The 12,266-nt window shown below is 41.9% G+C and overlaps 2 protein-coding genes across 15 annotated transcripts in view; one reads left to right on the top strand and one right to left on the bottom strand.

The window, feature by feature from the left end:
• LTO1 (LTO1 maturation factor of ABCE1) overlaps positions 1–12,266 on the top strand; it is a 35,369-nt gene that overhangs the window by 16,388 nt on the left and 6,715 nt on the right. For 3 of the 14 annotated variants that reach the window (XM_044435656.1, XM_044435648.1, XM_044435647.1), the window contains one exon: positions 1,929–8,690. The exons of 7 other annotated variants lie outside the window; for them this stretch is intronic. In XM_044435656.1, the coding sequence (XP_044291591.1) occupies positions 1,929–1,958 (30 nt within the window). In that variant the 3' untranslated portion in view covers positions 1,959–8,690. Of the gene's footprint in view, positions 1–1,928; positions 8,691–12,266 lie in introns of those variants that run through there. 4 more of the 14 variants (XM_044435657.1, XM_044435652.1, XM_044435651.1 and 1 more) reach the window with 2 other exon arrangements.
• Positions 8,441–12,266, bottom strand: part of CCND1 (cyclin D1) — a 25,192-nt gene continuing 21,366 nt past the window's right edge. The window contains exon 5 of the mRNA XM_044435640.1: positions 8,441–11,887. Within this exon, the coding sequence (XP_044291575.1) occupies positions 11,732–11,887 (156 nt within the window). The 3' untranslated portion in view covers positions 8,441–11,731. The remainder of the gene's footprint in view (positions 11,888–12,266) is intronic.

Here is a 12,266-nt window from a genome sequence, read left to right as displayed (position 1 = left end):
ATCTAACAACAGTGACACATGGGAAGAGGTGCTTAAAGCACAGTAAAGCATGAAGTAGCTCACAATATTGCATTGCCAGAAATCTCAGTTGTAGATAATACTATATCTGTGTGCAGGAGTTTGACTGCTGATGAATAGTGGAAATGTTTAGGGGTTAGACTATCTGTAGGGCAAATGTTGGGGGTGGGGTAAGCCCCACCCTCAACATCCGTATATGTCCGGCTGCCAATTAGATCTTCCTGAGCTGTGCTTCCAAAATCAGACACCCTGATAAAGCCAGGTTGTTTTTGTTTTAAAATTTGCTTTCTCTTTTGACTTCTCCAAACACATTCCATCATACTTCATGTGCCCTAAATATAAAGTATGTTTGATTGCATTTTGGGAGCAGCATGTACATGGATCTTTTGTCTTGAAAAGGCAGAAATCTTATTTTCAACTGCACACAACATAATAATAGTTGTGTTTCAAATGGGGCTCAATGATTTAATAGCAGAAAATGAGGAAAGGGTGAAATTTGTATTATGCAACTGAAGATTAAAATACCAGCGATGAGGTGCCAGTTTTGAATGGGCCTGCCTATTTTGGAGACTATCCATAGGGAAAAGATTGAATGATGCCTAGGCAACCTGTCATCTAGTGTGTGTAAAAAATGGGGAATCATCCCACTGCTTTGAATGATTAAAAGCATCCACAAGGGCCTTCTTTAAACTTTCAAGAAGGCATTTGTCTATACTCCAAAGCAGAATGAAGAGCAACAACCAAAGTGATCATTCCCAATTTTGTACAAACACTAGATGAGGAGGTTGCCTCGTCTTTAAAGTTTAAAGACTCTGAAGGTATAATTGAAGTTTCTAATCTTCAGGGGCCCCTCAGAAACCAGGGTCTAATCAATATTGCATGGAATCTTTCTTGAATGTAGGAACTGGGAGTCAGCAGCTCTTTAATTTTTTTAGTTGGTGCTATTGTTCCAACAGCAAGCTTTACTGCTATTGTCCAGTGTTTGTCCAGCTCACGTTTACTGGACTGTGGGAACGGATTAGGGTTTCATGGCTTTTTTCCCCCCTTCTTGCACAAACTCTTGATCAAAGACATTCCTTGGATGACAAAACACTGTATACTGTGTCACACAGTCCTGACCAGACTGCTCGAACAGTAGTTTAAAAACACATGCCTACATTGTTCTCCCGCTGGCTTTTTTTCCTTCCAAATTTAGGTACTGACGCACTTTTTATTTTTTTAAGGCCTAATTTACCATTTTTATAAGCAAATGCAGCTAAATATCATGGTAAATTTTATCATGGTAAATAATTGTCAGAGAAGCTTCCCCACCCAAATTAAAAGTAGTGGAAGGCTGCTTTTTCCTATGGTTAGTGCAGTGAGGATTGATGTTAAGAGAAAAATAACTACAGTTTTTCCATTATGCATCTTCTACCTGCAAGATAAAAGGTTCAATTTTATCTACATGGTGCCATATTATTATTAAACAGGTGTCACACATAATAGTTTGGCAGAGCCTATAGGCCACATTTTCACAGGGATGTTTTCTGCTTCGTTCTTGCACATCACTTGTTCTTACAAAGGCACTCCAAATGTTAAATTCAGGTTATAGCTGTATACCTCTCCTGTATTTATTAAGTCCTTATTTGCTTGTGCTTTGTAAAGATTTGTATTTTACACCCTGTCTGCACTCTAATGGGTTGCATTTAAGGTAAGCCCCACTTGGAACAGGAATTTAAGTTGGACCAACATTGCATATATCCCACTGGATGTCAGAGTAGCAAAGATCCTTCACAATACATAAGGAAACTTAGTTTCTGAATAAATGGAACCTTCTGCAGCAGGATGAGAGATGGGGGAATGCAGGACTATGCAACTTCCTCTCCTTTGACACTGTTAAATCCTGATGATGAGATGCCATTCTATTTCAGATCACTTCTGTTTTCCAAAAGCAAGTATGAAATATCACTTCTAAACACAAATGATTGAACTGTGATTCCAAGAGCTGAATATCAACTGGATTTCATCATATCCAAAGCAGCAACAAGGAATTTTCAGAGACATTCATTCAAACAATGGATAAAAGCCCAGAGGCAGCTCCAAGCAAACAGTCGCCAAACACCCAGCACAGCTCATCCTGCACCATCTCCAATGGCTTCTTCTGTGGCATGGCCTCCTGCTCTTCCTCCTTCTCCTGCTCTCTCTGCAAACCTTTATTGCAGGAGGGTCGCAGAGGCAGCGGGGAGATCCCACCCTGGAAATACTGCTTTTGGCATTCTCTGTAGTGGATGCAATATGTGCTCTGCTCTGGTATCACTCATGGTCAAATATGGTGGAATTGGATGTATTGCTCCTGTCTATAGAAGCACATTACTCTTTTAAAAGAGAAACGGTATTGGGTTAGTTCAGACCGCTGGCCCATGTGCCTTATCCACTGCACAGAGGTTTCCAGTGGCCTGCTTGTCCCCTCCCAAGGCCCACTCCCTCTCCCAATGCTAGAGAAAGGCTAGTTTCTCTAGTGCAAGAAAGGAAGCCCCTTTCTTATCCCCAGTCACTGACTGGAGATAAGTCTAGAGATTCCAATAGATAGATTCCACATTATAAAAAAGAGTGGATTCTCCTGAACAAGACTAGACATTTCTCCATACAGAAGAAGGCAAGGAATGATCGCTCCATCCTCTTATTACACAGAGAATAAACGTTAGAAGGAAAGGGAGCAGGGCTTTTGGGGGAAGGCTTGCCCCTGACATCATCCTGTCCCTGGAGGGCAAGCTGAAAAAGCAGTTCAGCCCTTTCCCAAACCCTAGAAAGGACTGGGCTACCCACCAAACTGGAAGTGCTTGGATCCCTCAGAGAAACCAACACAATGACTAGTAGGGTTATATTGCAAGAAACTCCAGCAAAGGCTGTTGGCTGAGACCTGCCCAGTCCAAAGGAAAAGAGTCATGGCATCTATAAGGATTATAGTAATGGCAATAACATGGCTCATTTATGTGGTGAGGCGGCCTAGAAAATGGTCATAGAGACAAGGGCCTTTGAAGGGCTCTCATGGCTGAGGCATATCCTCATGTCCACGCTGCTGCTTATCTCGGAAAGGATGACTATCCCATCCCAAAGAGGAGAACAGAGGATCATCCACATGATTGAAGCTGCCCTCCATCAAGTCAATGCCTAGATGGTCACCACAATTTTCCAAACTTGAATTATGCTTCCAATGATAAATACTGCTGTTGTGCTGATCTGAACAGAAAGAGCTGCTTGGAGAATCAGGAATATGAGACATGGAAAAAGGGTTGGCACATTCCATTTTCTCTTCCAAAAAGGCAGAAGCTTTCCTCATGCCATAATCTCTTCCACAGTGAATTAAAGTCGTCTTCAAGATCTGTTAAACCCTGTGCAGAACAGATTCTCTCTTTATTCCCAGTACAGACAGAGACAACTGTGGAATATTTGTTTGACCTAAGGAGATAACTGAAGTGGAAGTTGTCATAGACTAAGAAAGTTGTGGGTGAGTTTGCATGTCACAAGAGGCAAGGGTGTAGACTTGTCATGATTGGTAGTAACTTAACTGGCAGTGGCATAGTGGTTAAGAGTGCAGAACTGGGTGACTTTGGACCAGTCCTGACACTCAGTCCAACCGACCTTACAGAGTTGTTAATGTGAGGATAAGATTGAGAGGAAGAGGAGAATTATTTAAGCCGCCTTGAGTCTTCTGAAAGGAAAAAAGGCAGATTGTAAATATAATAAATACGTTTATAATGAATAAATAAAATTTCCAATGACTGAGTTCACACATCATGGCAAACAGCCCTGTATGGTTTCCATGCTGTGCAGTTGTTGTTATGCCTAGATGTGTCTGATAGTGATCTAAGTGATTTCTAGACTAGCATGGCTTCTACCCTGCTTGCCCAGTCCTCCCACTGTTGGCAGGTATCCCAGCAGCCACTGCACCTGAAATTTAATCCCATGTCAGGACCATTGAGGCCACAATGCTGGGTTCAGACAACCAGAAAAAACACAGTGAAAGCATAGAATAGACCTTTACTTCTTATCGTGGTTTCCAAGAAATGAGCATACCATGCTGAAATACCCTGACAGGCTTTGGATGACACAGCAGGCCATCCAGTACAAGAACTCCCTCCTACCCCAGCTTGTTGTCCCATGCAAACCCACCCAATCACAAACCCTTGCTGGTTCTGGCTTTTCCTGCCTCCCCATTCTCCCACTTTCTCCAGCAGCCAGCAGCCCCTCCTTGAGCAAAATCCCCTTCAGTACTTTATTGTTCTGTATCTGCCTCAGCTGTTTCTCTGTTAAGTTTGTCCCTCTTCCACCTCCTGTGTTCATCCCTCTCTTTAATGCTCCCTAGTGAATTCAGACTCCAACACTGTTGTTTTTTTAGATTAAAGTGAGCCCTTCTGCTGAGATTCCCTCTTGTCCCTCCATGCACTTACCTGCTTTTTTCCTTCTTCCAGAAAGTAAACAGGGTGACAGGCACAGCACTTAACTGAGCCAATAGGAGCAAAGCACGCAGTGACATGTGTGTTGCTAGGATGCTGTGGGTGGTAGAGATTGGATTGGAGCCCCTTCTGTCGCTGCTCTTTCCACAGGACTCAGTGGCACCTTTTCCCTGCAAAAGGAAAAATTGAGCTCTCTGCTCTTGAGAATTGTGCTAATCCAAACCATAAAACAGACCAGAGAGGTAGATCTCTCCACAACCATCAGAGGAATGATACAAACTAATGCCTGATTCTTCTGCTACATCCATTTCAGCTCCTGTGTGCTTGCTTGTTCCTTGCCCCTTTGCTCCTTGGAAAGAGCCTTAGCATGCTCAGCTCAGATGTACTTGTCACACTAAGACCTGCTAGCACTGGTACTGATTCTGTGGCTGGTGGAGCAAATTTGGCAGGGAGAGTGGCGCAGTTCATGTCCCTTGGTGCAGCTCCTTCTGCCTTGGGATTAGCATACTGAAACTGAAGAGATGTCGCAATTCACAATGGAGGATGCTGTGGCTAGATCTAGCTGTGGCTTCAACCCTGTCACCAGCAAGGCTTTCTCTGGAAATGTAATCTGAAATCTCAGAGATGGATTCCTAGATTTGAGAAACATAAAGTAGCAGGAGCAGGACTCAGAGCAATATTGCTCCATCAGATAGATGAAGGATTAGTTGTGGCCATCTAGTAGTGGCTATCTTGTTCCTGGAACAGTGGCACTTCTTAAAGGAGAGTACTTCTGCCATGGGTCCGTAGTGAAGTCTAAAAGAATTAACTGCCCAAAGGAAAATTGCCAGCAGAGAACTGGGGAAATGAGTGTTGTGAGCTGAGTACTCCCTCCCTGCAGTAACAGACTCACCAGCACGTCTTGCTATGCATCTTTATTGTCCATATAAGTCTCTGAGCATACACAAAGTGAAAAGTTGAACCCTCTCTGCCCCCCTTCACCCAAAGCTTTGCTTATGAATCCTTCTGTGCCTGTCTCAGGAGGGATAAGCGCTTTGGAACTGGGCATGCCTGCATTTTTCTCTGTGAGATCCCAACTGGGTCACCCTGCAACTGTGAAGACACTTTTGGGTCCACCTCTTCAGGAGGCTGGAGTTCTTCATCTGATAAGACTCCCCATAGCTAAATCCCTCCCCCCCCCCAGATGTTGTTGTTCTTCTTCGTTCCCACGGGCAGGTTGACTGGGCCCCTCAGCTGCCCTTGAATTAATCTCTCCCATAGCAGGCACAGGCGGGTACCCAGGGCCTTGGACTGCAGCTGGAGCTGTGTCCGTTTCAGCAACCCTCTTGTTATGAGAGCCCGAGCTGTCAATCCTGCTGGGATCGGCCAGCTCCCCTTCATACAGCTCATTCTCAGAGACTGAGCTGTCAATCCTGCCAAAATGGTCGGCTTCTCGTGCACACCTGGGAATCTTGCCAGAACATGCGTGCATGACAACAGGTGAATAGAATGGAAAATAGTTCCTTAAGCTAAACAATTTATCCCAGTGCCACAGTCTAGGATGTGGGTGGCAGGAGACAAGACAGAGGCACCGGGACCAGGGCAACAGAACCTGAAACCAGGCAGAATCCAAACACAGTCCAATAGCAAGGCTCAAGTTGTAATCATAGAACAGGCCAAGATCAGGAACCAGGAATACATATCAGTACAAGACGAGGAAGCAGTCATGAACAAACCGAGGGTCGAGAACCAGGAAGACAAGCAGGTGCAGGATGAGAGCCAGAGTTCAGGAGCAGCAAAAGTGGGCAAGGAAGGCTAAGTAGCAAGGCAGTGAGACAGGCTGAGGCAAGGCATGGTAGGATATAGCAAGGGTCAGCATGCCGATATGGCAAGGCAAGGCAAGATACACTGCATACGTCAGGCAAGATACAGGAGCTGAACCAGAGTTAGCAGGATGACCTCCATTGCTAAGGCAACATAGCAAAGCAGGATGCAGCACAGCAGGATGGAAACGATTGGGCAAGACACAGGAGCTGAACTAGGCCCCAGCTTGCAGGAAGCCATGCATTGCTGAGACAGCACAGCAAAACAGGATACTGCATGGCTGGACATAGCAGCAAACAGATGCAGCAAGGGTCAGGCAAGGTGCAGAAGCTGAACCACAGCTATCAGAAAGACGTGGAGTGGGACAGCGAGGCAGGATGCATACAGCAAGATGGGCAAGACACAGGCAAGACGGAGGCACTACAGCAAACAGGAAGACCTGTGCTGCTGAGGGAAGAGCTTACTCTTATATAGTCCAGAGCTTCAGACTGGTGATGGTCAAGAAGCTGAGAGCTTCAGCAGGGCCTGGGACTAATCTTGAAAAATACTAAGATGGGGATTCTGGTCCTGGCCACAGGTGCCCTGGGGGGCTCAGATCCTAACATCCAGTAAGGTATTGTGGAAAAACAGAAATATATCCATGCTGTTCTCAAGGTGGTCAGAAGGGAGAAGCTGCTTTCCCCTCCTCTTTAGACTAATGTAGTAGCTTGACAGCTTACTAAGAGGAAAGGGCAGTAGTACCAGCTCCCTGGCTAGAGCTCTAGATGGTTCCAAGGTTTGCTTGCAACCTCCCAGGTGGAGAATCCTTGCATGGGACTGCACCAAGACAGGAAGGGCTGGAGGATATTATCAGAAGCTGGTACTGGTGGGGACCTGCTGAAGTTCCTTTTGCCACATGTTCTGGATTCCTTTCTTGCTGTCACTGCTTGCTGACCTGTCTTTGTGCATTGAACAGTACCATGTGTGAAGAGACAAGAAGTCTACTCCACGTGCCTTCTGCTCCTCCTCTCAATGGTAGAGTAGGTTGGGCCCAAATGAAAGTGCCCCGGCAGCAGCAGGGTGGGTTGAGCTTTTACTTGGGGAAACAATATGGACATACCAAGAACCCCCTGCCAGAGGTATCTTGCCCAAGCACCCCACCCAAATATGGAAATCGCATTGGGTTAACATATCAAGATATGCTGTAATTTTTGAAGTCAGACAAAAGAATGTCTTAAGAACAGATGAAAGCTGTAACTTGAGAAGTGCCCCCAGTACACAAGACTGACCCTGTCACCTCACAACCTTGACTCCTGTTTGCTCCTAGTGTTGGAGAACAACATGCAGTAACAAAAACTGAAAGTGCATGCAGTTCAGGTGTGACCATTTCTTTCCAGATACCCTTATATTATCATTCAAGACCTTTATATTCCCATGCTCATGTTCTTTGCTACACTGTGGAAGGTGGTAGACCAATCAGCTGATCATGTCCGTTGCATGAAATGGGATGTAATTTAGTAGAACATGCTTTGCGTGCAGTTGCCAGGTTCAGTCCCTGATAACTTCAGAGGGCTAGAACCACTCCTCTTTGAAATCCTGGTGTCTACAATTGTTGCCTAGGTAGAAAGTAATCTGACTTGTAAAGCTGGGTTCATATAACAAGCAACACTAATAGTTCTCCTTAAATCATTGGTTGTTGTAAAAATACGGTTGCATTGTATAAACTTAGCCACATGGTTCTAAGCAACCCATAGTTTGTCAGTTGTGAATTATGGGTCATTGAACAACCCTTGCTTTATTAGCACAGCTTGGTTCAACTCACATTTCAGCAACCAATGAGTTGAGGATTAACTCATACACAACCTTGAATGTGGCTTGTTGTGTTGTGTAAACCCCTCCAAGGCACCTCTCCTGTGTTCCCAATTGTGATGAAAGGCAACTTATGGCCTGTGACGTTCTCCTTTGTATTAGTGGACTTGGAGAACGGCTGTATTCCTGTTTTTGGATTTTTCTTGATTTTGGCAAGTGTGAGTTTCATTTGTGACTCTTACTCAATGCCAAAAGTATTTTTGTCTTTATGAAACAAAGACAATAACTCAATTATACTTATTCCTGAATCCTCCTAGAAATAAAGGGTATCAGTTGGCAAATTGATGGTTCATCAACTCTTTAAGTATGAACAAAAACAACACAGAATGCAAGCATTGGGTTTGACAAATTTATTTCTAGACTTTTAGGGGAGGTCATTTTTTTTCATTTTCATTTGATGGAAATTTATCCGTTACAGGTCTGTTGGTGACAATGTGCATTTCAGACCAGTGATGTCAATAAGTACTATATATATATGTATATTACATACATACATACATACGTGTGTGTACAAATCTGAATTGCTTTGCTTTCTACAGATCGTTATAACAATGTGACAATAAAGCATCTCTGTTGGCACGTGAACCCGCTTATCAGCATTTGGCCTTTTAAAATTCACACTGCCGCTGCTCAGTGAAGTACATAATATAACCAACAACCACTAACTCAATAATCTTGTTTGGTTCAGAGACACAGAGATGCCACAAACAGAAGTGTCTATGAGGTAAGCAGTAAGAAATGTTCCTGAAATCTGGACAGAATGTATCCGGTCCTCCTGGGTCATGCGACTGCTAGTAGCATTACGAGGTGGTTGTCTTTTCCATTTGAATAAGCTTAGGTAGGATCTTAACTGCATTTGCCCTCAAAATGAAGTTTTCTAATTCTGTTTTGGTTTAGCAGCATACAGGCAACTAGATTATTCTTCACCATACAACTCTGTTAGCTGGCTGATGTATGAGATTTACAGGTTGTGTTTTTTGTTTTTTAAATTAGCATTATGCTATAATTAACATCATCAACAAAAACCCTAATATATCATAACAGATTAAACACACAAATACTTAAAATTCCAGAAGATAACCTATCATACCGCATGATGATTCCCCATTGATGGAAAACATCAAAGGGCATATAAGAGTTATATTATAACGCACCTTTCATATATCAAATGTGGCTAATAACACAGCTTAAAACTACTATGATAATAAACCCCAGATCAGAAAAAGAAATCCACTTTATAAAAACACATAACAAAAGAACCTGACATCACTCCATCTTCTGCAATGACTGCTGTTTTAAAAGGAGCACAAACTATTTGCACATCGCGAGACCCATTCAGAATAATGTTCAATGCATTTCAGCTTGCAGTAGAACTATGAGGCATTGTGAACGAACATTAAAACCTGATCTAGACACGGTTAACTGAAGTATGAGGTATTGTGAAACAGGAACCTTTTTGGAATAGAGCAGTAATCACATTAAGTAAAATTGATCACATAAAAAAATCTACCAAAAAAAAACTGTTGTCAATAATATAATTTTCTATGAGAAAATTTAAAACCTATAACATGGCAGTATATGACATTGTATAAACAAAAAATGACCACAAAATAGCAGCAAAACACAATGACAAAGATACAGAAAAGCAATGTTAATTTTTTTTCATTTCATGCTGGGAACTTATCCATAGCAGCTCAATAAAAAAATGGGAGCATCCGCTCCTTTTTTTTTCCTTTTTAAAACTTTTTTTTGTTTTTTTGTTTTTGTTTGTTTTACAATCAACACCTTAGCGGCAGTTTCTCACATACATTTTGCCATCACATTCTCCTCAAGCATCAACTTCAACAGCTATGTCCACGTCCCTTCAGCTACTTTCTACAATAATAATAAAAAGATACATAGCCAAGATGTGCAAATTTTCTATTTGTAGCTAAATTTTTTTTAAAGGTGGGGGGAAATACACTGGATTAAGAACTTTTTTTCTTTTCAAGTACACCAATTCTACACTTTTTAACTATGGTGCTTCCTTATGGTTAATGGTATTTTGAAAATATCTGGGCCAAATATCGTACTGTATTGAAATGTCCTCATTTCTTAGTAAGACTGCAACATCACGGGCAGAAAGATCTTTCTTGTTTTCTCAGAATCGAAGGGGGTGATTTATTTTACAAATTATACTGGCCTTCTGAACATCCTCTGCAATAAATATTCTTTTTAGCCTTAACTATAAATTATATATTTTAGTGTTTAAAAGCCTTCAGTTGTACAATATCTAGAGACAATTCTCAAAATGTGTGTCCTATAGGTAAACCTTTCAGGCCCCTAAATTTATATTAAAAATGAATTGGCACCAAAAGATTTCTAAACATCTTTTCAATTGAAAAGGTTCGGAAGATATCCTGGCAAATTTGTGAATGCATTTTCTCTGACTGGAACACAACCTTCAGAAAAAAAAACCCCACACCTTTCCTCAACACCATAGTTAAATGCACTTGCCTTGCAATTCCAAGTTTGCACACAAGCACTTTCTATATAGATTTATATATTTATATATATAATTTCCAACCATTCCATTTGAAGAAAAAAAATTCCCACACACAAAAAAGGAAGTATTTCCTATACCTAATGAACTGAAAGTGCTTTGAAATGGAATGGTTTTAAAACAATTAAAAAAAGATAAGCTGTGGATTCAACCTGGACATAATTAGGCTGTGTATCTTTTAGGTAAAAACTAGCTTTTTTGTATACACAGGTAACTACAAAAATAGGAAGGTTACAAAAATATATTATGTCACTATTGCAATTTCTCTTTATCGGTGGAACTGTATGTTGGGCCTTTCCCTGGCCGTGCTACACTGGAACCTAGAAGCCCTTATGTACAGGAAATCCACAGGCACAGAAGATTACATATAATAATGCTGTATGCTAACATATACTAACGTAAAGGTTACATTAACCATTTATAAGGTGAAGAGGATAAAAACCTAAGGGGATAAAATAAACATTTACAGATGACTTATAAAGTGACTAAATGCATAAGCAAGCAAGATACAGAAAAGCCTAGAACTGCATTAAAGCTATGCTTTTTAAAGGAAAGCAACAACAACACACACCCAAAACACATATAAATCTATCTAAAAACAAACAAACACCCTCTTCTACTTTAAAAATGGTTGGCTTTTAATATGCAAGAATCAAATCTAATACCTCCCCTGGAGACAGTGTGTGTGTGTGTGTGTGTGTGTGTGTGTGTGTGTGTGTGTGTTAATGCCTATTCTTACAACATACAGACAAAAACACTTTAATATATAAAAAATCTAGTTGATTATTATTGTATAAAATCTTCTATTTTCGTAGCGCGAACCCCTGGAGATCATGCAAATACTATTTTTTCTTTTTAAGACAGTTGGGGGTGGGGGACCGGGGGTGGGTTGTCTGTTAAAAAGTCACAAAGGGAAGGAAGGAATAGCGAAGAAAAGAATGAATGACATTTTCCCTTCTGGTATAAAAAGTCCTGGAGAAAAGGTTTCTTGTGGGGAGAAGATCCTGATTCCAATTCCTTCTCAGATGCCCTTTCGTCGTTTGCTGGAACTTGCGCCAAGCAAAACCAGTCGCTGAAGTTCTCCTTAAATATTCACATCTCTAACATCGGTGGGTGTGCAGGAAAGATCAGCTTCATCTTCAACAGTCTTTGTTTCTGAAGATATGTTGTGTTGTTGTGCCTGGCGTAGACTAGATTCAAGGAGGGATTCAATCTGTTCTTGGCAGGCTCGTAAACAATCCTGAGGAAGTTCAAGGGAAGAGGAACATCATTTTAGGGAATACAGAGAAGGGGGTGCAGCTGACTGCAATCTCCTGAGGAAGTACAGGGCAAACTTCTTTTCAAATGACCCTTTGATAACTACTACTTATCAAGTGGCCATCAGCGATGTGATTGCCACTGTGTTGTCCAACAAAAAGACCCAATTCATGCACCATACACATGAATTCATGGAGAGGGTGCAGAAGCAAGATCACTCTCCCCAGACGTATTCCCAACTTCAGTATTTTTGTGGAGAGCTGTAAAAGGGTTTACGTGCACACAATTATATGCACGACTGGGCACCCTGCATCAACTTTCCCATGTGCTGAAATCATTGTCTGAAGTCTCCCCCCCCCCCC

The sequence above is a fragment of the Varanus komodoensis genome, unplaced genomic scaffold (genome assembly GCF_004798865.1).
Source record: "Varanus komodoensis strain SLA01 unplaced genomic scaffold, ASM479886v1 scaffold3, whole genome shotgun sequence".
Classification (NCBI taxonomy): Eukaryota; Metazoa; Chordata; class Lepidosauria; order Squamata; family Varanidae; genus Varanus; species Varanus komodoensis.
The sequence above is the reverse complement of the archived record's forward strand: the minus strand, read 5'-3'. Positions and strand labels throughout refer to the sequence as shown.